This window comes from Balaenoptera ricei, chromosome 12 (assembly GCF_028023285.1).
Source record: "Balaenoptera ricei isolate mBalRic1 chromosome 12, mBalRic1.hap2, whole genome shotgun sequence".
In the NCBI taxonomy this organism is placed as follows: Eukaryota; Metazoa; Chordata; class Mammalia; order Artiodactyla; family Balaenopteridae; genus Balaenoptera; species Balaenoptera ricei.
The window spans coordinates 7,678,555-7,702,504 of NC_082650.1; the positions used below are offsets into that span (position 1 = coordinate 7,678,555).

The following is a 23,950-nucleotide window of genomic DNA, read 5'->3' on the forward strand; positions in this document are numbered from 1 at the left end:
ACAGGCACACCTCGTCTTATTGCACTTCGCAGATATTGTGTTTTTTTACAGATTGAAGGTTTGTGGCCACCCTGCATCAAGCAAATCTATCGGCGCCATTTTTCCAACAGCATAATTTTTTAGGTAAGGTATGTACATTTTAGGTTTTTTTAGACATAATGCTATCACACACTTAATAAACTACGGTGTAGTATAAACATAACTCTTATATGCACTGGGGAACCAAAGAAATTGTGTGACTCGCCTTATTGCAATATTTGCTTTATCGCGGTAGTCGTATGTGTGTACTTACAAATGAGTTAAAATTTTTCGTAATACTCTGGAAAATGTTAGCATGCTACAGCAGCATTATTTACATGATTTTTTTGAAACATTAATGGATTCTGACCTGACTGGGAAGGTTTAACAAGTAAACACAGGCATTCAGGGGTAATTTATCAATACACTCTGTCATGCTTTGAAGATTGTGTTGTTTACAGATGGAGTGTCACTGCAAAAGTAAAGAATAAAGGCAAAATGAAGTCATCACGATGAAAATCTCCCAAGAGCGTCCGCTTTCCACATGGGCACTGGGTAATCATGGCGACGGTGGAGCTAATGAAGTACGTGACAGTTAAGCTAAGTTACTTCAACATTTTACTAAATAGAGTATTTTCTGCAGACCGTCTGCAGATTTGGGATCCAGGGTTCCTGGAAGTGAGCAGGAACGAGCAGACGGGGGAACGCCCAGCAGTGCCCATCTGTCTAAATGTGCTTGGCTTCAGCAGACACTGGACAGGGCAGCAGACGTGAAACGGGAGACGGATTGGGACGCACAAAATGAGCAGAACAGTGAAATGTGAACTGGTGACTCTGGCAGCAGGGTCACTAGGGAGTATGAATCATGCTCTTCCCTGGAGCACAGGTGACACTTTGGGGTTCCACGCAAGAGCACGAGCGAGGGCGAGCGAGCAGCAGCCTGGGGTCTCCGGAGACCGTGGCGGGGTGGGGGTGGGGGGGACCGCACCGGCCGAGGGGGAGAGTGAAAGGTGAGAATGGGGAGGCCGTGAGACTAGATAACCCTTTGAAGAAACGCGCCTATGAGGGGGAAATACGGGTCCTCAGCTGTGGGCAGATAACAGACATCAGGGAGGGGCTGTGTAGACCAGATACACTGAGCGCATTGCAAGGCGGGCAAAAATGCTCGTGGAGGGGACAGAGTGGGGCTGGGGGAGGTAGCACCGGCCTGAGACGTGGGCAGGACCCAGCACAGGGGCGGAGACACACCGTCCGTGGGAAGGGATGCTGTGACTTCCAGCATGATGTGTCGTCAGGAGGAAAGGGTGGGAGCGGGTAGGGGGGCCCTTCTTGTTTTGGAGGCAGGACACGGAAGAAGCCTCTCGTCCCGGGTCTTCCGTTGTCGGGAAATGTAAAGGGAGGGGCTTTGCTGAGAGTGAGGGGCAAGGGGCAGTTCGTGGAGAACGAGAGGAAGAGAGGCTGAGGACCCGGCAGGAAGGCCAGGCGGTGCTGAGGTCCCGCGGCCGGGAGGACGGAGCCCCGAGCCGCGCGGTGAGGGTCCCGCACGGCGCTCCGCAGCCCCGGCTGCAGAACGGGACCTGGAATCTAAGCGGGACGGGGCTGGAGAGGAGGAAGGGTCCACAGCGGGGGGGCGCAGGGGCCTGCGGAGGCTTGGGGAGGGGCCTGCGCACCTCGCTCACCTGGCGCCCCAGGGCCTACGACCCACCTGGCACACACCGGCCACTCCGTAGCCACCGCCCCTTGAAGGCAGGGCTGGGCATCCCCGGTGATGGCCGTGGCTTTCCGGGGGGACCGGTGGGCGGAGGACGGGGAGTAGCAGGAGGCCTGGCCGGGGCAGAGGAGCCTCCGTGCAGCAGAGGAAGGTTCGATGCCATCCGAACATCAGGCAGGGACGTGCGATCAACGCCGGGCCGAGGCACCTGAACTGTTTCATAGACAAGAGTCTTGATCGCTCTCTGAATAGAAAGTGCTGTGACCAAGATGACGTTTTCCTAAGACCCATTTAGAGCGGCGCAAGCTGGACCGGAAGGGGAAACACGGCTGTGAAAGAAACGCCGCCAAGGAGCAAGGAACTGAGTTTCTGCCAAGAACCAGACTTCACGGGAACTTGACTTGAAGACGGCCCTGTGTGAGGCGAGCCAGTCGTCATCACAATGGAAAAGTCATTAGCTAAAGCGAACCTCCTTCTGGACCAGGGGCTCCTCACAGTGGGACCCCGGTAGCCCCAGCACCAGCAGCAACGGGGGAACCTGGAAATGCACATTCTCAGGCCTGACCCCAGACCTACTGACTCAGAAGCACTGGGGTGGGGGCCAGCAAGCTGTTTTCACAAGGCCTCCTGGTGACTCTACACTTTGAGAGCCACTGCTCTGGAGGCACATGGCAGGGACAGGACACTGGTTTGGGGTGAGGTTGGCCTCAGGACAAAGCCAACTCTCACACTGTTCTGTCTTGGGCACATCACACAGGTGTTCCCAGCCTCAGAGATTCCATCCTTTGGAAAATGGGAAAATAACCCTTCCCTCATAGGCTATTTTGATGCTGATGATAATATATTCAAAGCGCCTGGAACGTACCTAACTACTATGTTTTTATGATCGAAAATAAATTCGGTAATCAAAATGGCCCCCAAGAGTACATAATCTCAGACAGACACATAAATTAATGGTTCATGAATTAAGTAAATGTATCTTGTCACTTAGTAAAAAAAAAAAAAAACACTAATATAAAACAATATGAACTGGATAAGGCAAAATATAACGTGGTCACTAAGACATTTAAACAGACGCTAGCTATTAAAAGGGAGGTCAGATGAAATCTTAGTTCCTCTGAATGGAGCAATCGCCTTTTTGACGATTTGGGTCAAGGGAGGCAATTATAGGTTTCACGAATCCACTTCACCCGCTTCGCTTTCTGATCGTGCGCTGAGCGAAGGAAAGTCCTTTTGTCATTTTATGACAGTTTCCAGGCTGGGTGAGTTTGATGCCAGAGGCTTTTATTCTCCCCCAAGCTGTCTTCTCTGAACAGGCCTCCTCTTTTCTGAGAGTCTTTTCATTCACATAAGCAACTAGTAAACAACTAGTAAAGCAACTTTGGGTAAGAGATCATCAATAAAGTTCTTTCACTAACTAGAAGCTTTCACAGCCTCTGTCTCTAGTGGGACTTGCTGAGAAGGAATCTGGTGCCTCTTCCTTTGCTGAAAACCCACTCTCATTTGCATGCTTTAATTTCCAGGTTTGACTTGTTTCTCAGCAATCCCATCAAGCTGAACAAAATAACTATAGTTCCTTTGAACACTCTGCATGCATTCTCCTGGTCAGTTTTTAATGTAGCATGACCATAAGTTAATTCAGCTTTATCGCTACTTCAGCACCATCTTTGGCAAAAGAATATCTCGATTAGTTAAGAGAAAAGTGTAAGCAGCCATAACTGCAAGCTCTCTCCTTCAAGACCTCTGTGTAGCAGTCCCTACTTTCAATCATCAATTTGCCATGCAGAGATTTTTAAGTATACGACTGAAATCATGCCATATGCACACATTGTTATCTCAGCCTCTTGTTTTAACTTATAATTGCATCATAAACATTTCTACATTATTATTTGTCAATTCAGTTTTATCATCCCTGTCATATTGTATCAAATGGGTACATTTTGTTTATTTAACCATATTACACATCTGCATTGTTCACAGCTCTTTATTATTATACATCTTGTGAATCATTCTTTCTACTTGTGGAGTGCTCGGGATGACCCACTGTCCTGGTCTGCCGGGGTTTCTCCCAGCTTTAGCGTTGAAAGTCCTCAGTCACAGGGAACCCCCTCAATGCCAGGCAATCTGGGACAGCTGTTCACCCTAAGAGAGCCCCAAGCAGAAGAGGAAAGTGGCGGCTGGCAGGCAGAGCACGGTACCATAAGGGGGAAACTCCGCAGATGCAACGCAGCCCCCTTGCAAGGGCACAGGGAGGGGGTGGGCATAGGGAGTCTGACATAAGGGTGAACCAAAAGTGGGGGCATGCAGATGTCTGGAAACAGGGAGGCAAAAAGCCACTGGGCGTGGCCCTGCTAAGGTTTCGGGACAGAGCCTGTGCAGGAGCTAACGATCTGTTGGCACCACGTCGCACTCTCCCTGCCCCCTCCGGTCTTCTAGGCACCATCTGCCTCCTGAGCTGGCCCATGGGAGCTCTGATCACCTGATGCAGGCCCCTCCCAGCTCCTGGCCTCCTGCGCCTCTGGGCTCCACCTCTGGGCTCCACCTGAATGCGTGAGGGAGTTAATGCCTGGGAGGGAACATCTGACCCCTAGGAGGCAGAAACCAGGGTACGTTCTTCCTCCCTTTTCCCTCCCCAGCTCTGTCCCCCACCCTCTACTCAGCTTCTCGGGGGTCAGTTGCACAGGGGCTTAGAGGACGCAGCGGTGAGGGGTCCACCCCCTTCTCCCCGACCTCACCTCCCTGCCCCCGCTTCTGCGCCCCGGCTGCCCTGAGACGTAAACTAGCACATACGCCCTGTCTCAGGCTCTGCTGTGTGGGGAACTCAGATGAAGACAGTACCTCCCTGGAGAACCAAAGGACAGTGGGAAAAGGGCAAAGTAAAAAAGAAAGTGATGACGGATCAAAGCATCTCGTTTCAGGATGACTTGCAGATTTGTCTAGTCATGACTTCCAGAACCTAGTCCCCCAGAAGATTCTGAACAATATCTGCCACCTCGTCTTCCTAACTAGGAAGATTATGTGATCACTGAAGACAAAAGTGATGCCTGAAATTCTCTATCTGAGAACACATAAAAGCATAATAAAAACTATGGATTAACTAGAAGGCAATATTGGGAATGCACTACTGGACTTGATGATTGAATGATGACATTTTATATGAGACTTCTGAGATGGAAACTGAGAGACATCTTCCATGTGACACGCTCAGGAAAGGCCTCCATCCACGCCCCAGTCAGTGGTCTGCATCCGAGGACACAGCACCCCCAGGTGAAATCATCATGTCTACTGACCTTCAGCAGTGCTGCCTCTGATTCCCGCAGGCAGACAGCTCGGGGGAAGTCTCAGGTCAGCTGTCACAAGAGGAAAAAGAAATCTGCAGGCTCAGTACACATCAGACGCATTCAGTCTATAAAGTGCAAATCTACGCATACGGTGACTTTCAAAGATGTTTGGTTGTGTACTGAAATTTAACACAAAGAAGCTGAACAAGCCTCAGGAAAGGACGCTCCCAACACCTTCCCAAGAAAATGTCTTATATACAATCATAAGGGAAGCTGACACTCCAACTTCTGAGTTTTAAAACATTTTTGTTAAGTTGGTTGTTTTGATTAAAATATAGAATTTTGGATCTGGAAGGGATCCTGGGGAATATTGATCCTGTATCTCTTCAAATATTATTTTAGAAGCAGAACTCTATTTCCCCTCTTAAAAACAAAACAGAATCTTAACACCAAAATAAAACTTATAAAAGTAAGATTACTCTCCTGAAGGGGGCAGGTGTTGCAACGTCTAGGGTCACCAAAACAGTCTGAAATCCACTAACCTAGATCCTAACTACATTTCTAGGTTATTGGCCAATTCATTCAATAGGCCAGGGCCTGGGGTGATTTCTAAGGCATCTTACAAGACCCGTAAGTGACTTGGGTAGAAAAATCCATTTCCTTTTTACCCCTTTGTCTCTTTTGAACCTCAAGGGCAGAAGGTTGAGTTAATTATAATGTATTATAATCATTGGTTATAAAGGACTCCTATCTTATTTTATTTATTTATTCTATTTTGTACCTATTCCTATTCCCATCCCATCCCCACAAAGGAACCATCCTGATGTGTTAAGGTATATCTTTTGTTTGCATTCTTGCAGAATCTACATATTTTTAATTTCATGTAAATGGCACAACTTTCCTGATGCTTGTTCAGCTTCTTTGTGTTAAATTTCAGTATACAACAAAACACCTTTGAAAGTCAACGTATGCGTAGGTTTGTCTCCAACTCCTTGTTGCCCAAATAACGCTGCAGTGAACATACCTGCCTCCTGATAGATTTGAGATTTTCCTTTGGGACTCATGCATGGGAGTGGAATTGCTGTGTCACAGTATATGTTTGTGGACACCTAATTTGTATCAGTAGTTTCAGATTGTTCTTGAGAATAGCTCCACCTGCCCTCCAGCAGTAGACCTGAAATCTACCAACAGTTGGCACCACGGTGCTTTTTGGTTTCTAACCAGCCTAACAAGGGTAAAGTGCTATCTTGTTGGTATCTGCATTTCTCCGATGATGAGTGAATCTGCATGGCTTCCTATGCTGAATGGCCTTTTGGGTTTCCTTTCATGAAAACTGTCTATATCCTTTGTCAGTTTTGCTACAAGGCTGGCTATCTTTTCCTTGATGATTTATGGAAGTCCCTTTCATATCCTAGAGCTATCAATTAATCTCTTGTTGGTTCCGACATCAAAAATATCTTTTCCAATTCTCCCATCCTGCAACGCCTGACTTGGGGCAAATTACTTAATCTCTCTGCACCTTCCTTTCCTTCTCTACAAAACAGGGATAACAGCCCACGCCTCACAGCGTGTGTGAGGATTAAATGAGTTCACTATGTTTTAAATAGTTTAAATAGTTAAAACATAAAACATTATGTTTTGGGGCTTCCCTGGTGGCGCAGTGGTTGAGAATCTGCCTGCCAATGCAGGGGACACGGGTTCGAGCCCTGGTCTGGGAAGATCCCACGTGCCGCAGAGCAACTAGGCCCGTGAGCCACAACTACTGAGCCTGCGTGTCTGGAGCCTGTGCTCCACAACAAGAGAGGCCGCGATAGTGAGAGGTCCGCGCACCGCGATGAAAAGTGGCCCCTGCTTGCCGCAACTAGAGAAAGCCCTTGCACAGAAACGAAGACCCCAAACGAAGACCCTAGTCAAAAATAAATTACTTAATTTAAAAAAAAACACACATTATGTTTTAATGTTGTCAGGTAATTAAAGAGAAAATCAGGTTTCTAAGCAGGAAAGGTGTGTCAATAACTATAAAGTTACACGTAGTATATTATAGTATGGCTTTCTGTCCCTATTGGGTATTAAGCTACTTTCATGGATTACATTGTAGTGTCTATTCAGTGTCAGGAGAACTGGGTTGCTTAATGCATAGACCAACTAAGCCCAAATTTATCTCAACCCCAAACTGAATCTCAATATTTATAATTCCTGCCCCACCATCACTGTTCATTTCATAGATTTCAGGGGCAGAGGGGAGTCTTTTGGTCTTTTCTCTAAGGCCAGATTCTCATGACAGGCCAAGCAAACTGTGACATGATATGGCCATTGCAAACTGCCCAAAAATGTGAAGCAAATTTGTGTAATTGACCCAACTAGAACATAGGCGTGAGCCACACCAGTGGTTTTCTAACCACAGCATCTTTAGAGAATCTTTTGCTGTCCAGATTTACTGAAGGATTTCTTGTGCTTGTGAATAAAATGCGCAATGGAGAGAGCTTCGTGTTAGAATGATGCTTTAGTTCTTTTCACAATCTCTCAATCAAACTGGGGCTGGAGAGGAGGCAGCGGGCAGAGCTGTCGGTCTGCCTCTGAGCGACCGTGGACCCTAACCCCGCCCAGATCCATAGGGGCCCGAGGGAGGTGAAGAAATGGAAGCTCGGGACGTCTTGCCAAAGCTTGTAGCTGTGGGAATCTATTCTGGGTCTTTTCTTAGTCTTTATTCCTGGGCTCCAGCTGTACCAGCTCTAGGGAGGTGATCCCTGCCATGTCCCTTGGGGCTGGAATCTCAGTGTTCTGCCCAACAAAAGCTTCTAGGGGTTTGCCCCTAATTCCCAGACCCAAGCTGCCTCTCTGAGTGGACTTCCACAATATCTGTAACCAACAACTGCAATATCACCATTCACGCAGCACTTAGGTTGGGCAGACAACTGGATATGCACTTTGCATGTGTTACGTACATGAGCCTCCCATCAGCTCCACCCAGCAGCGATTATTCCCCTTTGGTAAGAACCTGAGCTCGGAACAGTCTCAAACTAAGAAATCTGCCTGTGTTCACACAACTAGTAATCCTGTGTTCTTAGCCACTTCCTTGCCTTACAGATAGGCACAATGAACCAGTTCTGATCTACAAGTTGATCATTTCTTCACAGTATTTTGCAACAATCAATGGTCATTATCTAATTATCTATATAGTGGATAAAGACATAGGTAAGTTTTATTTTGTTTTGTAATACACTTGGTTTGATTTAAAAATCAAAATTCTGGAAGTGCCCTATAGACATACATATTGGATAGGGGAGCGTAGCCATCTTACAGGATGCTGGCTGGCGGACAAATGGAGGCCTTAGGTAAATGTGTTATTACCATTATTACCAAGTAGCTGAGACACAGAAAGAGCAAGATTCTCTGTGGGAAAGGTTCTTGGAACAATTTCCTTTACTCTACAGAAACTCTGAAATTTATCTCTTTATTTGATTTTTTTAAAGTCGATGCCAAATTAATTTTCATTACTTTCCATTTAATTTTCTCCTCTGCCCTGGATATTTAATACTGTCAATTGTCCACGTGACTTCCCTATGAGGGTTTGCTTTGAAACCCTCATTTGAGGACAATGAGAGGGCACTCATTTCTCAATAAATGTCTCCAAAACATTGCTCTTCAAGAATTATCCATATTAAGGGCTTCCCTGGTGGCGCAGTGGTTGAGAGTCTGCCTGCCAATGCAGGGGACACGGGTTCGAGCCCTGGTCTGGGAAGATCCCACATGCCGCGGAGCAGCTGGGCCCGCGAGCCACAGTTACTGAGCCTGCGCGTCTGGAGCCTGTGCTCCGCAACAAGTGAGGCCACGGTGGTGAGAGGCCCGCGCACCGCGATGAAGAGTGGCCCCCGCTCGCCGCAACTAGAGAAAGCCCTCGCACAGAAACGAAGACCCAACACAGCCATAAATAAATAAATAAAATAAATTTTTAAAAAGCTTGCTTCAATTTAAAAAAAAAAAAAAAAAAACAAGAATTATCCATATTAACAGCCCACACTGCCTTCTCCACGGTCCTTGGATTCCCGTAAATGTGCTGCCATCAATCTTCAGAATTGGAGGTTCTGGTGCCTAGGCCCCTCTGTTTATGCCTGAGGCGCATCAGCTTACAGCATCCCTCCCTGGGGGCAGGAGACACACATGTCGTCTTTCATCTTGTGCTGTCGGCGGCCACACGACGCTTCCAGCTGGCAGAAGCCCGTGAAATCAGAGCCACTCTGTGCGTCCGAGGGGCATAAGCCACCTCTGGGAAAGGCATCTGAGACGTGACGCTATCGGGCAGAGAGAATGATGAGTGGGTGTTTGCTGTCCCCCAGGGGGAAGCCTTCATCACACACCTGGGAGTGCGCCCACCCGCTTCACATGAGCGCCGTCCACACAATGGATGCTCTGCCGCCTCTCAGGAGGGGCGCGGTACCCTCAGCCCCCCGAGGAGGTGGGCTCCAGAGACTTCACGACACCAACAGCGAAAGCTTTCAAAGCCCTCAGAAGTCACCAATGCCAAACTGTCTCACGGGTCCCCCTGTCCTAAGAATCAAGGCAATGTTCTTTCCTCTGGGCAGCAGGGCCTGCTGCGGCCCTAGCTCCAGCCAACTCTTATAAAGGCCTCACTTGGGTCTCTCACACTGGACACCGCTGTCCTGAAGGCACTTCATGGAAAATCACCATTTTACCCAAGCCGCCCCCGTGTTATACAAGCAGTAATAAAATTAACTTTTCACTCCATAAAAAATAAAATTGCATTCTAGACTATGATACACAAATTTGCCTGACATGTGAAACTCTCATGTCTGCATTATGAAGTCAAGAAAAAGTAAACAATTATATTCCAACAACTGCTAAAATAGCTGACATCCACCCAAGAAGAAAAGGTCTCCCGTCATTTGGGGGAGGAGAGCAAGACGGCTGGTTTGCAGTTTCCTGCACAGGAACCGGAATCACCGGTGAGGAGGCACGTGTCTCACTTCTCACCTTATTTGAAGCCTCCAAATTTCATCCCTGAACTATTTTCTAAGAAACAAGAAAACACAGTCTCCCACACTGATCTGTAGGTTTTATGACCAATCAATACAACACAAGTTAACAACAAAACCCATAAAAGAAAGGTTATATACTCCCTAAACAGACACAGTCTTGTCAGAATCACTTTCAAATACTTAAATGTCTTAACACTTCAGTTAAATGTTAAGTTTAATGTTAAAGAGTTAATAATCAGATAACTGAGGCCAAAGCGGGTGAGTGCGGACAGGCTTGTGAAGCTCCGGTTTGTATTTCCTCATGAGTGTCTCAACTTTCTGGTCCCAGTGATGGCCATTAAAATGGAAATCCAGAGCCCCACCTGTCACTTGCTCATCTCTCCTGCTCTGGCCTGTAACTATCCAACAGGGAGATCCCCTGTCTCAGAAGACTGGGTTTGACAGCAGAATAATCACCTTCGTTTCTGAAGTCCAAGCTTGTCCCCATCCTGCCTCCCTCGGGTGGTTTCCGCTGTGTAGGTGGCCCAGGGCGTGTCCCCTCCTCACATTCCCCATGAAGCTCTAGGGTCTACAGCAGATGTTACAGAGGGCAGGACGGGCACCTGCTCCAGAATGTGGCCACACCCGCGCCATCACCCTCTCCTCTGTCCACACGGTTCACAGCACGCCCGCCAGGAAGTAAGGTGTCCTGGGGAAGAATCCATCCTGATTTCCGGAACTGAACACCTCCAGCTTTTAAGTTAGCTTCATCCCAAGCCACTTTCCCACTCTTGTATGGATATGGCAACCCCAAGTTCAGGGTCAGGAATTAAGTACCTGAAAATGAAATTGGCTGCAGAATGACAGAGGTAGAGGAAACTTGGAAATCCATTGACAATTGACTACTCCACTCAGATAAGGAAACAGTGGTCCAGGGATGTGACCTGTCACCCCCAGTGACCCCCAGCCACTCACAGTGACCTGTGCCAGGGTTCCCACGTCTCGGATCAGCACCCTTTCCACTACAACGTCTGCTTCACTGACTAATCAGAGACGAGGATCCAAGCTTTTGGAAAATATTCAACAATAATCACCACACTCATTTTCTGACTTTCATTTTTAATTTCCCTGAACACAGTTTTTAAAGTTAAATTCTAAATCAGTCATACACTTTGAGGGACGTGCTTGGCGGGGCCCATACTAGCCATACAATTTAAACGCAGGATTTTTTTTTTTTAATCACATTTATTTATTCACCTTCGTATGAGCCCCTACACTGCATCCCTCATGGTTTTCCTCTACTGTTACACAAGCACCAGCCCCAAAGTTACTTTGTTTTATTACAAGCACAGAAAAGTTAGAGCACAGCAATCCTTTAAAAGCCATGTTACCGATCTCTCACCAAATAAAAAGGCATTAACTATCGTTGGCCATGCTTGTGTCATTGTCATTCTAGAAAGCTACACCAAGAACCTTAAGGAACTTTGCTATTTCCTCACAGAATAGAAATACACTTCCTTTCTTGGTTATAGTTTAAGAAAAAAAATGAGGAAAAATTGGAGAGGTTTTATTTTGTTTTGAAATGTAGGCAGTGTCTCCCCACCCCGCCCCCAACGGCCTTGGAGGGCTCAGCACTGCACCCTTGAACTGCTGCCAGCCAGGCGCCCGTGTGCCCCTCGCTGACCTGTGCCCTGCACCTGTGCCCTGCTGCTCCTGGAGCCCAGCTCGGCTGATGACACAGACATGCCCAAAAGTGCCAGGACAGCTGAGAAAGGCCTTTTCTGCACAATGGACGTCAGCACATAAAAATAATGGCCCCAAAGAGCCAGCCGACCTGCTCTCTCCTGTCGCTTTCATGTTCCAGGTCGCATCCCCCAATTAGGGTCTGAGGACGACAGAGTCCCTGTGTAGACAGGGGTCTGCGGGTGGCGGCCGTCCCCCTGCTCCAGAGGCCTGGAGCCACTTTCTGCAGGGCCGTGGCCCCCCACCCCGGTGATTTGTCAGAGCCCGTTGGTGTGAAGGGGAGGAAGACAAGCCCTTGCTGGTTAAGTTATGAAGAAGCAGCTCTGTACAAGGTTATCAATAAAACAAACACCTAAGAATAAAACCTGTGAAATTTCTGTAACACCTTCATACTGAAAACTACAAAACGTTGTGAGAGAGACTGAATCACGCCTAAGAAAATGCAGCAACACATCACGTTCAAATTACATCCAATACACCATGTTCAAAAAATCAAAATTGTTAAAATGGCCATTTTCTCTAAATTAATATACAGAATTAATGCAAAAATAAAGCAGCACTGTTGAGGGGAAAAGAGCTTATTATAGTCTACGAAGGTCAATTTCAGGGTTGGCTGAGCCAAAGTTATAAAAGGGGTCAAATATTTCACTCAATCCCTTTCCCGTTCACTCATTAATTTAATCACGGGATTTATTAAATGCCATGTGATCTCATCACAAATATATGCTAAACAGTCTCTGCCCCCAAGAAAGCTGCAGTCTAGGTCCTGGGTGACTCTGGACGTCCACTCCTGCTCAGCGCGGAGGCTATTTAGTCTCGGGCCTTGCAGGTTTGTTTTTCTCTCCATTTGGACTCAAGGCCTCTGTCGCAACCATGCTCTGCCAGATCATCGGTCAGGCCAAGAAGCATTCTAGTTTGATCCCCCTCTTTGTATTGACTGGAGCAGGAGGTACTGGCACAGCACTGTACGCCTGCGCCTGGCATCGTTCAATCCAGATGTCACTTGGGACAGAAAGAATAACCCAGAACCCTGGAACCCACTGGGTCCCAATGATCAGTACAAGTTCTACTCAGTGAATGTAGATTACAGCAGATTGAAGAAAGAAGGTCCAGACTTCTAAATAAAATGTTTCACTATAAAGCTGCTTAGAATGAAGGTCTTCCAGAAGCCATCTGCACAATTTTCCACTTAACCAAGAAACATTTCCCCTCTAAATGCACGAAATCATGTTGGTGTATTTGTGTTGGGGTTTACACTGATGAGTAAAACTTGAAAAAAACAAAAGAAAGCTGCAGTCTGATGAGGAAGGCAATACGTTCAGCACACACAGGGGGTGGCTGGGCAGAGGAAGGAAAGCAGACCCCCAGAGTCGGGGCAGGGAAGGTATTTCTGGAATAGGTAACTCTTAGCTGCATCTCTAGGGAAAAAAATGGAACATCCTCAAGAAGAAAGAGGAAAGGTATTTGGAGAAGAGGAAACAGCACGCTCACAGCCCAGGGAGGACAGCCAGGCGTGCCCTGGGGGGGCTGCAGCAGGGGTGCCTGCAGAGGAGAGGGGCCCGTAGGGGCCTCAGGAAAGGTCATGGTGACCTTGTGTGCAGACCAAGGGGAGGACTGTCTCGAAGGAACGAGCTTCCATTTCATCAGGTGCCTGCAGCCTCCAGGAAATACACCAAAATGTGTATTTGTCAGGGTAGGCTCACAGTAAGAGCTGTAACAAAAACCCCCCAAATCTCAGTGGTTTAACACAAGAAAGTTTATTTTTCATTAATTTCACATTCCCATGCAGAGGAGGTGGAGGGGAGGAAGATGGGGGTCCCCTCCCTGCAGGCTTCAAGCACTGATCTCCTTCCAGCTAAGGGCTTTGCTGTCTTTGGGGTCTTCAGGACTCTCTGCCGGCAGATGAAGGAAGAAAGCAAGCAGGGGGATTGCGAGGAGGAAGGTTATTCTGGCTCCAGGTGTGTTGCTTCTCCCAACATCACTGACCAGAACACATCACAGGACCGCCCCCCACCAGCTGCAAGGGACATTGGGAAATTCAACCTAGCTGTGTGTCCCAGAGGAAAAGTACAGGTGCATGTGTCTTTTTGAATTATGGTTTTCTCAGGGTATAGGCCCAGTAGTGGGATTGCTGGGTCGTATGGTAGTTCTATTTTTAGTTTTTTAAGGAAACTCCATACTGTTCTCCACAGTGGCTGTATCAATTTACATTCCCACCAACAGGGCAAGAGGGTTCCCTTTTCTCCACACCCTCTCCAGCATTTATTGTTTGTAGATTTTCTGATGATGCCCATTCTATCCGGTGTGAGGTGATACTTCATTGTAGTTTTGATTTGCATTTCTCTAATAATTAGTGATGTTGAGCAGCTTTTCATGTGCCTCTTGGCCATCTGTATGTCTTCTTTGGAGAAATGTCTGTTTAGATCTTCTGCCCATTTTTGGAATGGGTTATTTGTTTTTTTAATATTGAGCTGCATGAGCTGTTTATATATTTTGGAGATTAATCCTTTGTCTGTTGATTCATTTGCAAATATCTTCTCCCATTCTGAGGGTTGTCTTTTCATCTTAAAAAAAAATGTGGGACTCCTGTCTTGGGTAAAGGGACAATGCTTCCATCCCAAGGTCTGCAGGGTGTGTTTGGGGGAGCTGGCACTTGCTTCACCCACACATAGGCTGTTCCACTTGTGATGATCTTGTCACACTCCTCATGTGTAGTCTAGGGACCACCTGCAGGGGCTTTACATGCTTGTGAACAACGAAGATTCCTGAACCCCACCCTGATCTTTTGATTCCATGTCTGTGTGGGTGGGTCAAAGGAATACACATCAACCACTGCTCCAGAGGGCAGTCGATAAATGGCTACAAATAAATGATGCTGAAAATGAGAGAATGTGGGAATAGAACATCCTTTTCCTCATATATTCCTCTTGGACTCCTCCTTCTCCTCTGGGGCTGAGGTCAAGGTCAGTGCACATTCTGCTTTGATTCACCCCCAGTCAATCATAAGAAGGCATCCCTTCACCACACCTGTCACCACTCTCAGTACATTACTGTCTCGGGGCAAGTCTCTCTGCCAGAACTCATCGGGCAATTTTATCTGTCTTTGTATTACCAGCCTAGCCCAGTGCCTAGCATATAACAAATGCTAAATAAATTTCAATTGATCTGTAGCTGATAATCTAATAAATCAGTTGCCAGAAAGAAGCAGGAGATGCTTTTTCATAGTCTCATTCCTTTTGGCTCTGGGGTTCATACACACATCACTGCATGGATCTGCTGGTTCATCCTGCTGCCAACACCAAGTAGCAGACACCTAGTGGGGTGACTGCTCACTCATTAAGGTCTTGCTTTCACTCCATTAAAAAAAATCTGTGAAACTATTAATACACTTTTGTCATCAGCAGAAAGGACGAGTTATTTTGAGGGACTCTTGTGGAAAAAATGAGATTCAGCATAAAACACAATTTTTGTTGAATTGCTGGTGTTTCAGAAAGTAAGGGGAAATCATACACCTCTAATAAAAACAAACAACAATGACAGATTCAGCCGTTGTAGATGAACCAGGAAGTCTGGAAGGAAGAAAATGATTCCAGATCATGGGTGTCCAAGCTCAGACAGAAGCAAGTGCAAATCCTCTCTGCAGGCAGCCAGGTTTCCCACAGAGACACTCAACCAGCTGGGAACTCACAACCAACATGTGACAAACAAGTGCCAAACACATAACAAATGACAAATGAGAGATTCGAAACACCAAGGGCTTCAGGCAGTGTAACTACCAGATATAAAATATAGAGTAATCATACATAAAACCCTTAAAGAAACTGAAAAATGGAAACACAAGAATGAGCAAAAAATAAGAGATTACCAATAAATGACCAGGGATATCTGAAAGATAACAAATATAACTCTGATAAATGAAAAAGATAATTGCTGAAATAAAAACTTCAATGAATGGATTAAACAGCAGATTTGATACTGCTGAATAGAAACATTGTGATCTGGAAGATAGGTCTGAAAAAAAATCTTAACCGTCATATAGATATTGAAATGAGATATATGAGAGAGAGGTTAAGACTCATGAAGGAAAGAAAAAGAAGGTCCAACTTATGTCCAAATCGAATCTCAGAAGGAAAGAATAGAGAGCAGAAAATGAAAAGATAATGGCTGAGAATTTTCCAGAACCTACCAAAGAACCAAAATTCACAGTTGAAAGGAAACACAACTGGTTCATTCAACAGCTATTTATTGAGTGCCTACTATATGTCAGACACTCTTTAGAGGCAATGCATACCAAGCTGGATAAATAAAAGAAATACCCACGAAAAAAAGAAAAAAGAAATACCCACCTAGACACAACCCAAGAGAAAAGGACATTTAAACTGACAACAGATTTTTCAAAAGTAAAATGAGAGCTACAAGGTAGAACTAACATCTTCAAAGGGTTAAGGAAAAATAATTGGCAACATAGAACTATTTACCTAGCAAAGCTATCTTTCAAGAATAATAGCGGGGACTTCCCTGGCAGCCCAGTGGTTAAGACTTCACCTTCCAATGAAGGGGATGCAGGTTCAATCCCTGGTCAGGGAGCTAGGATCCCACATGCCTCGCGGCCAAAACACCAAAACATAGAACAGCAGCACTATTGTAACAAATTCAGTAAAGACTTTAAAAATGGTCCACATCAAAAAAAAATCTTAAAGAATAATGGTGAAATAAAGACATTTCCATATAAACAAAAACTGAGAACATTTACCACCTAGAGATACACGCTAAAGAAAAAATGTTAAAGATCTATATGAAAAGGAAGGGGGGAAAAGAGATAGGGTATGGAATAATGAGTAGATAAAGTGTAAGTATAAATCCAAGCATACATGATTTACACAAAACCCATAAATTAACAATAAAGGAACAGACCTAGAATATTGGCTATTAATGCCTATAATACAGGAGAAGTGACTGAATGAAAGTGTTTAAGATCTTAAATTGTTTAGGAGGAGGTTGGAGTATTAAATTTAGGTTTTGTTAAGTAAACTTGGCAAAATTTCAGGGGTAACCACTAAAAGAATTGAAATAAAGAATCTAAATTCCACAACAAGGACCTACTATATAGCACAGGGAACTATATTCAATATCTTGTAATAATCTATAATGGAAAAGAATCTGAAAATATATATATATAATGAATCACTTTGCTGTACACCTGAAACTAGCACAACATTGTAAATCGACTATACTTCCAAAAAAAAAAAAAAAGTAGAAAAGCTGGGGAAAAAAATCTAAATTCCAAACAAATAAAGGAAGGAGTAAATAGAATAAGAGAAACAAATTTAAAATCATTTTTTTAAAGGAAGGGAAAAAGCATAAAAGGAACAAGACAAAGAAAAAAATGGTATAATAAGCCCCCATATACCAATTACCACAAGAAATGGTGAATAGACTAAGCATAGTAGTTAAATGCAAAATCAAGTTATATGCATTTTATAAGAAACCCATCTAAATTATTAGAACATAGGAAGTTTGAAAGTAAAGGATAACAAAAGATATAGCAGGCAAATATTAACCAAAAGAAAGTTGGAGTAGCTAAATAGTATTATACAAAGTAGACCTCGGGACAATATATACATCATGGATTTTAGACAGAGTACCAACACTATAATAAAAGGTTCAATTCACTATGTAGATTTTTAAAAATTCTAAATTTGTATGTACATGCATCCAATCTCATGTGTATAACTTTTAAAATCTGCTGGAAATATAGGGAGAAAATGACAAACCCCCCAACACAATGGTAAATTTTAATACTCTCTATGCTTGCTAGACCAAGCAGATGGAAAGTTAATTAAAATATAGAATATTGTAACAACACAACTGACAAGCTTCAAATATTGGACATCTATAAAACCCTACACCCAACAGCTAAAGACTGCACACTCTTCTCAAGCATGTATGGAATGTTTATAAAAATTGACCTCCTAGAAGGCCAAAAAGAAAGTTCCAATAAAATTCAAAGAATCAGTATCAGGGACTTCCCTGGTGGTACAGTGGATAAGAATCCACCTGCCAATGCAGGGGACACGGGTTCAATCCTTGGTCCGGGAAGATCCCACACGCCACGGAGCAACTAAGCCCGTGCACAACAACTACTGAGCCTGCGCTCTAGAGTCCACGTGCCACAACTACTGAGCCCGCGTGCCGCAACTACTGAAGCCTGCGTGCCACAACTACTGAAGCCCGCATGCCGCAACTACTGAAGCCTGCGCGCCACAACTACTGAAGCCCGCGCGCCTACAGCCCGTGCTCCGCAACGAGAAGCCACTGCAATGAGAGGCCCGCGCACCACAACGAAGAGTAGCCCCTGCTCTCCACAACTAGAGAAAGCCTGAGAGCAGCAACGAAGACCCAACACAGCCAAAAATAAAATTAAAAAAAAGAGAGAGACTTAAAAGGTAAATGATAAAAATAAAAAGGTCAATAGAATACTTAGAAAATAAAGCCAAATAATTATAAAAAAAAATTAAAAAAGAATCAGTATCATTCAGACCACGTTCTCTTACCACTCCAAGGTTAACTTAGAAGTCAACAATTAAAAGATAAAAAAATCAATGTATGTTTAAAAATTTTAAACAAATATCTAAATAAATCATGGGTCAAAGAGGAAATAATGGGGATTAAAAATACCGAGAATGGAATAATAATTAAAACCTGCATTTCAAAACTTGCTGGGTGTAGTCCAAAAAAAGTACACAGAAGGAAATCTATAGCTTTAAACATTTATACTAGAAAAGAAGAAAGGCAGGAAAGAATTGAGCTAAGCAGCTAACTTAAATCGGAAAAAAAAGCACACCCATAGTAAATCCAAAAAACCAGAACAAATTCTAAACAGGAAGATAAACAACAAGGTCCTACTGTATAGCACAGGGAACTATATTCAATATCTTGTGATAAACCATAACGGAAAAGAATATGAAAAAGAATGTATATATGTATAACTGAATCACTTTGCTGTACAGCAGAAATTAACACAACATTGTAAATCAACTATACTTCAATAAAATAGATTTTTAAAAGAATAACGCAAACTAAAAAAAAAAGAGGACAAACTAATGAAATAGAAAATGAACAATACCATAGTTGGTCCTTTGAAGTAATAATAAAACAGATGTTCTCTTGGTGAGGTTGATTCAGCAAAAACCAGGGAAAGCACAAATAATATTAAAAATAAAAACAATATAAAAGTAAGATCTTTCTCAAGTGCTCAGAGCAAATCAGAGACTCAGCCCAGAATAAAACCTGGGCCTGGCTACACTCCTTTCTCCAGTATCCATGGCACTGTGTTTCCACGCTTAGCAAATAGTAAGGACCAGAGGCTGATGACACTAATGTCTGGGGCTGGCCTCATGTTGGGGGCTGGACAAGCAGGAAGCAAAGCAGAGACGTGAGAAGCAGTGCGACAGCCCCAGAGATGGAAGCAGCCTCCGTTTTCTTCAATGGGTCAGCCACTTCCCTCAAATGGACTTTCATTTTTTGCGTGTGGGAGAAAAATGATCTAGAAAGGGCAATTCGGTCTATTTTTAATGGTGCTCTGAGGCCTGGTTCCTAGTGAGAGAGGAGCTCTTTTTTCCCCCCATCCATGGTACACAAGCAAGCATTTCCAAGTCTTAACATTAATTTCAGAGTCTCACTCCCTGGGCAATGATTTGAAATATTTGGGTGGTAAGGGCTTGGACTTTTCCGCATCACATCATGCTTTCTTCTGCCCAATGTCTGACAACCAGATAGGGCTGAGATGCAGACGTTAGGAAAGTCTGTGCTGAGGTCACTGAATGTAGGTGAAAAATCCACTGCATCACCTTGAGCAGGAGAAACCAGAGGGCGAGCTGGACAGAAACGGCCCTGCACTTCGCATTGACTTCTGACTTAACTCCTTGGCGCTGTTTCTCTTTGTAAGATGAAAAAAGGGTGGATGAGGTTTAAGTGCCCGTTCCGCAACACTCACACCGAGAGTACAGACTGCCGTTCCCACCTCCTCATCTGCAGCGGATCGTGTTCCGGGCCGTGAAATGAAATAAAATGACACGCTGGCCAGAGGACCAGGATAGTAACTAAGTAAACAGGAAGGTTCAGCTAGATTTCTTGCAGGTTCTAAAGTGTGAGTGATCTGGTATCATGTTGTGTGGACCTGTTTCAAGGACTTAGAGCACTGCCTGGAGGAAAGGAGACGGATTCACAATCAAGACCCCCGGATCTGAACCCACCTTGGCTACATAAAAGGTCTGGGATGCTAGTGGGTCCCTTCACATCTCCTGCCTCAGGTTCCTCTTCTAAAAGCCGGGACAGTGCTGTCTCCCCCGCCATGGCGCAAGGATTACATATAATAGCTGTATGTTGCCATTCTGGAATCTGGTCTCCCCTTCCGCGTTCTGAACTCTCCCAAGTCACCCCCTTTCCATGATTCATATGTTAGATTTCAAGTCTCTGAAAACATACTGGGTGTACAGTGTGAGCCAGAGATGGGTCACGCTGACAGGATATGAAAGAACAAACACTAATTGGATCATATGCAAAACCAAAGACAGTAATATATTAGCTGTGCAGAACTCTGAGAGGGAAGGAGTTGTTCTGGATGCTGAACTTCCTGAACAGATGGAGGGTTTCTTCTCAAGAAGCAAAACATTAAAACAACAAACCAGAAGAAGCAAACAATTTAGAACAACAACAAAAACTCTCTCTCCAATATACTTCCAAAACTTGTCAGAGGCCTTAAGGGAGCATTCTGAATAGCATTTTACTTTTCCTTGAAGATTTTTGTCATTGTTCTGAGCACACTGAGAACAGCCATCCAGTGATGACACTGATGGCATTGGTAGGACTGTAAAGGGTTTAATCCAACCCCTGATACTACAGATGAGAAAGCTAAGCCCAGAAGGGTTAAGCTATCCACCCAAGCCACACAGCTAGATGGAGACCGTGCCAGGACCAGGTCTCCTGAACTCCCACCTTCCACAGTGCCTGTTAGACCTTCATAAGACCAACTGTCCCTCCTTTGAAATAACCCTGGAGTGCTTGAAACAACCCTGGAACCCCAGAATGCTTTTAAAGTACCTGTCTGGACACTAACTTAGAGATTTTTATGTCTCCCTTCTCTGATGTCTAGGGATCATGCCTGCTCATGGAAACCCCACTGGAGTGTGTGTTCATTTGATTCTTCATTTGAGATCTCTATGTCTTCAAAAATCAGGCGTCTACTCTCCAAGCAGCGTCTTCTGGTTTGCCTGGAAAGTAGCACTAAGCAGCCACCTAATGGATACAACTCAAAGGAAGTACCAGTGATAACACCCTCTCCCACCCAAGCCCACACCCTATCCATTTCAAGAGTGAAACCCCTAACAACAAGACCACCACAGTTTATAAAGCAGTCCCGATCATGACCCACGAATTAGGTAGAAATTAAAGTACCCCAAACACACATACACATGGCCTTCCTGGGCTGCCATGGGGTTTGATCTCTAAAGCACTTAGCAGAGGACCACACACAGTGTGCTAACACACAGAACATGCATAACCTCAAAGACCTACAATCCCAGCTTCAGAGAGACTAGGTCACCACCAGACCAAAGAACACCAGTAACAGGCAGAAGAGGCACTGCGAACCCTGAAGCCAGTGTTTCCCCCATTATTCAAGTAGGTGCTTAAAAATTCTTTATGACAATAAATTAAAGACAAACATTTTTCCTTCCCAATTTGCCTGAGCACAATCACTTGTTAGAAATTAAATTGATCCATGCTTGCAGCAAAGTTCAATAAAACTGCTCATACCTTCCCTGCAAGCTCAGTGGAGGCAGTCCCTAAAGTCAGAACTCACCATGATGAAGATGCAAACTGCCAGCCCAGCGCAGCGCAGGAACAGCTCTGCCGCCAAGGGTGAGGGCACCTAACCCCCAAGGCACTGCCAGCTCAAACGTGGCCAAAAAACCGTGGGGACTGTCCCCACCCGACACCAGCAGCTACCCCCCAATAAGTGGGGTGTCCACTGTGTATGCCTTACAGCCTCTTCTGCTGCGTTCCTGTCCTTTATTAGCAGGAAAAAAAAAAATTTTTTTTTTTTTTTTAATTCAAAACCCTGGCTTTCCCAACTTCTCTCAAATGTTGCTCTTTGCCCCAAAGCAGTTTTGCCAAAATCATGCTCCCGGGAAAGCCTCGACCTTTGTCCTTTTGCATTTCAGATAATCATCTGGGCAACTAGAGACAGTTGGCGCTGCCTTCAAACGTTGGTTTCTCCTTTCCTTCGCCCCCTGGGGACCACGAGCCGGCGCGGACCTGCTCAGCGTCGCTCGCCCCAGACGCTGCGGTTCTCTACCCGCGTCCACCCGACATTTCCAACTACTGCGCACACACATCTCAGAGACAACGAGCACCGTACAGGATGCTTCGATCCCTCAGGAGGCGTGTGCGAAGCATCTTAGCACTTGGCTTCCAGGGCGGTTTTCGTTCACACCTAAACCGAAGCACCACTCCGTTGCCTCACTAGCAGAGGGAGATAAAGCAAAGGCACTGCCCGAGCAGTTAGGACGCAGCACCACGCTTCCAAGCGCGGGATGAACCCGGTCGGTCCCCAGAGGTAACCGACAGCTCCCGGCCTCGGCGGACCTTGCCGGCGGCCGGCTTCACCGACTCCCGGCGTCCGCGGGGGCTCCGCGCGCCGTCCGCTCCCGGCCGGCTTTCGGCGGCGGGGCGGGCGCGCCCGGCGCGGACCCGGGCCCTTACCTCGCTGACGATGGTCGAGTGGGCCTGGGCGTACCGCCAGCCCCCCCGGCACGGCACGAGCGGCGCCGAGCGGTTGGGGAAGGCGGCGAGCGGGTCGGCGCAGCTGAGCGCGCCCGGGGCGGCGGCGCTGGCGTTGGCCGCCTCCAAGAGGTAGCGCTGGCAGCGGCCGTCGCCGCGGCGCTCGGAGGGCGCGGGGCCGAGGCGGGGGGGCGCCGTGCGGTTCCACTCCTCCTCGGGGCTCCAGCCGCAGCGCTCGGCCAGCGCGGCGGCGCTCGGCCCGCGGCACCAGTAGTGGTCGGGCCGGCTGCCCAGGAAGACCACGCCGACGAAGAGGAAGGCGAAGGTGACGCCCGTCAGGCACAGCAGCAGGAACACGCGCCGCTGGAAGCGGCCGAACTCGCCGGCCCGCTGCAGCGCCTCGTCGAAGGAGGGCATGGTGCGCGCCGCCCGCCCGCCCGCCCGACTCCCCGAGCGCGTCCTGCCGCCCGCCGCCCGGGCCTCCGAGTGACCCGCGGGCCGGCCGGCCGCCTCCTCCGCCCCGCCGCCTCCCCCGCGCTCCCGCCTCACGCCCCTGGGCGCCGCGCCAGCGGCCGCCGCTCCTCCGGCCCCGGGGCCCCCGCCCGCCGCACCCGCTTCCGGTCCGGGGGCGCCCGCGGAGGTCGGGGCCGCGCTCCCCGGGGGCGCCGCCGCGGGGTCGGGGTGGGCGCGCGGCGCGGCGCGGGCGGCGCGGCCTGGCGGAGCGCCACCGCGCGCCGCGGACCCGGCCCGGGACTGCGAGTGACGCGCACAGCCTCCGGCCTGGCGCGGAGCTCCATTCGGTCCTTGCCAGCAGCCTGTTCTGCGGGCGGTCCCGGATCGGGCTCCAGAGAAGAAAGTTCCAGGGCCACCCAGCGACTCCCAGGCTAATGGGACTTGGTCTCTCGGTGGTCCCGGGTGCCGCCTGGGGGACCGACGACGCGCGCGCTCCGGGTCCCGCGCCCGTGCCGCGGGAGCCACCACCCACCCCCGCCAGTTCTCGTCCGTGGGGTGAGCAGAGCCGCCCGGCGCACCCCTGGGGCCGGGCAGCCGGGTCCCAGAGCAGTGGACCCACTGCAGAGCTAGGACCACGCGGGGTTAGATTTTGGCGACATCTCAAAGAGCGTCCAACTTTTTCAAAAGAGCAGCCGGGCAACCCACAGGGGTGTTAGGCGTCTCGTTCAGAGTCCTGGAGTTCAAAGTGAGAACGGACCTCAGCCCCTTACAGGTTTCTTTAGCCAAGGCCTTCGCTCTCGGCCTGAAATCGCCCAGAAAGGGTGTTTGTTGGTTGGTTTCCATCGTTGTTTTTAGCTCCCTTATTCGCTCCCAGAGATCCGCAGAGCTGTGTGCGATCTGGCGTCCTGGCCTCTGGTCCGCGTCCGGGCTGCTGTGTCCACGTCCACACTCGGATGCCCTCCCCGGGCCGGGTTAAAAGCCCCTTC

At 47.1% G+C, this 23,950-nt stretch overlaps 1 protein-coding gene and 1 pseudogene across 3 annotated transcripts in view; one reads left to right on the forward strand and one right to left on the reverse strand.

Annotated features, from left to right (window-relative positions):
• The window catches only part of SLC22A3 (solute carrier family 22 member 3), a 95,326-nt gene extending 72,352 nt beyond the window's left edge, over positions 1 to 22,974 (reverse strand). For all 3 annotated transcript variants that reach the window (XM_059940881.1, XM_059940882.1, XM_059940880.1), the window contains exon 1: positions 22,494 to 22,974. In XM_059940881.1, coding sequence (XP_059796864.1) covers positions 22,494 to 22,928 — 435 coding nt within the window. In that variant the 5' untranslated portion in view covers positions 22,929 to 22,974. The remainder of the gene's footprint in view (positions 1 to 22,493) is intronic.
• LOC132375793 (cytochrome c oxidase subunit NDUFA4-like) lies at positions 12,603 to 12,850 on the forward strand (annotated as a pseudogene).
• Positions 22,975 to 23,950: the final 976 nt, after the last annotated feature.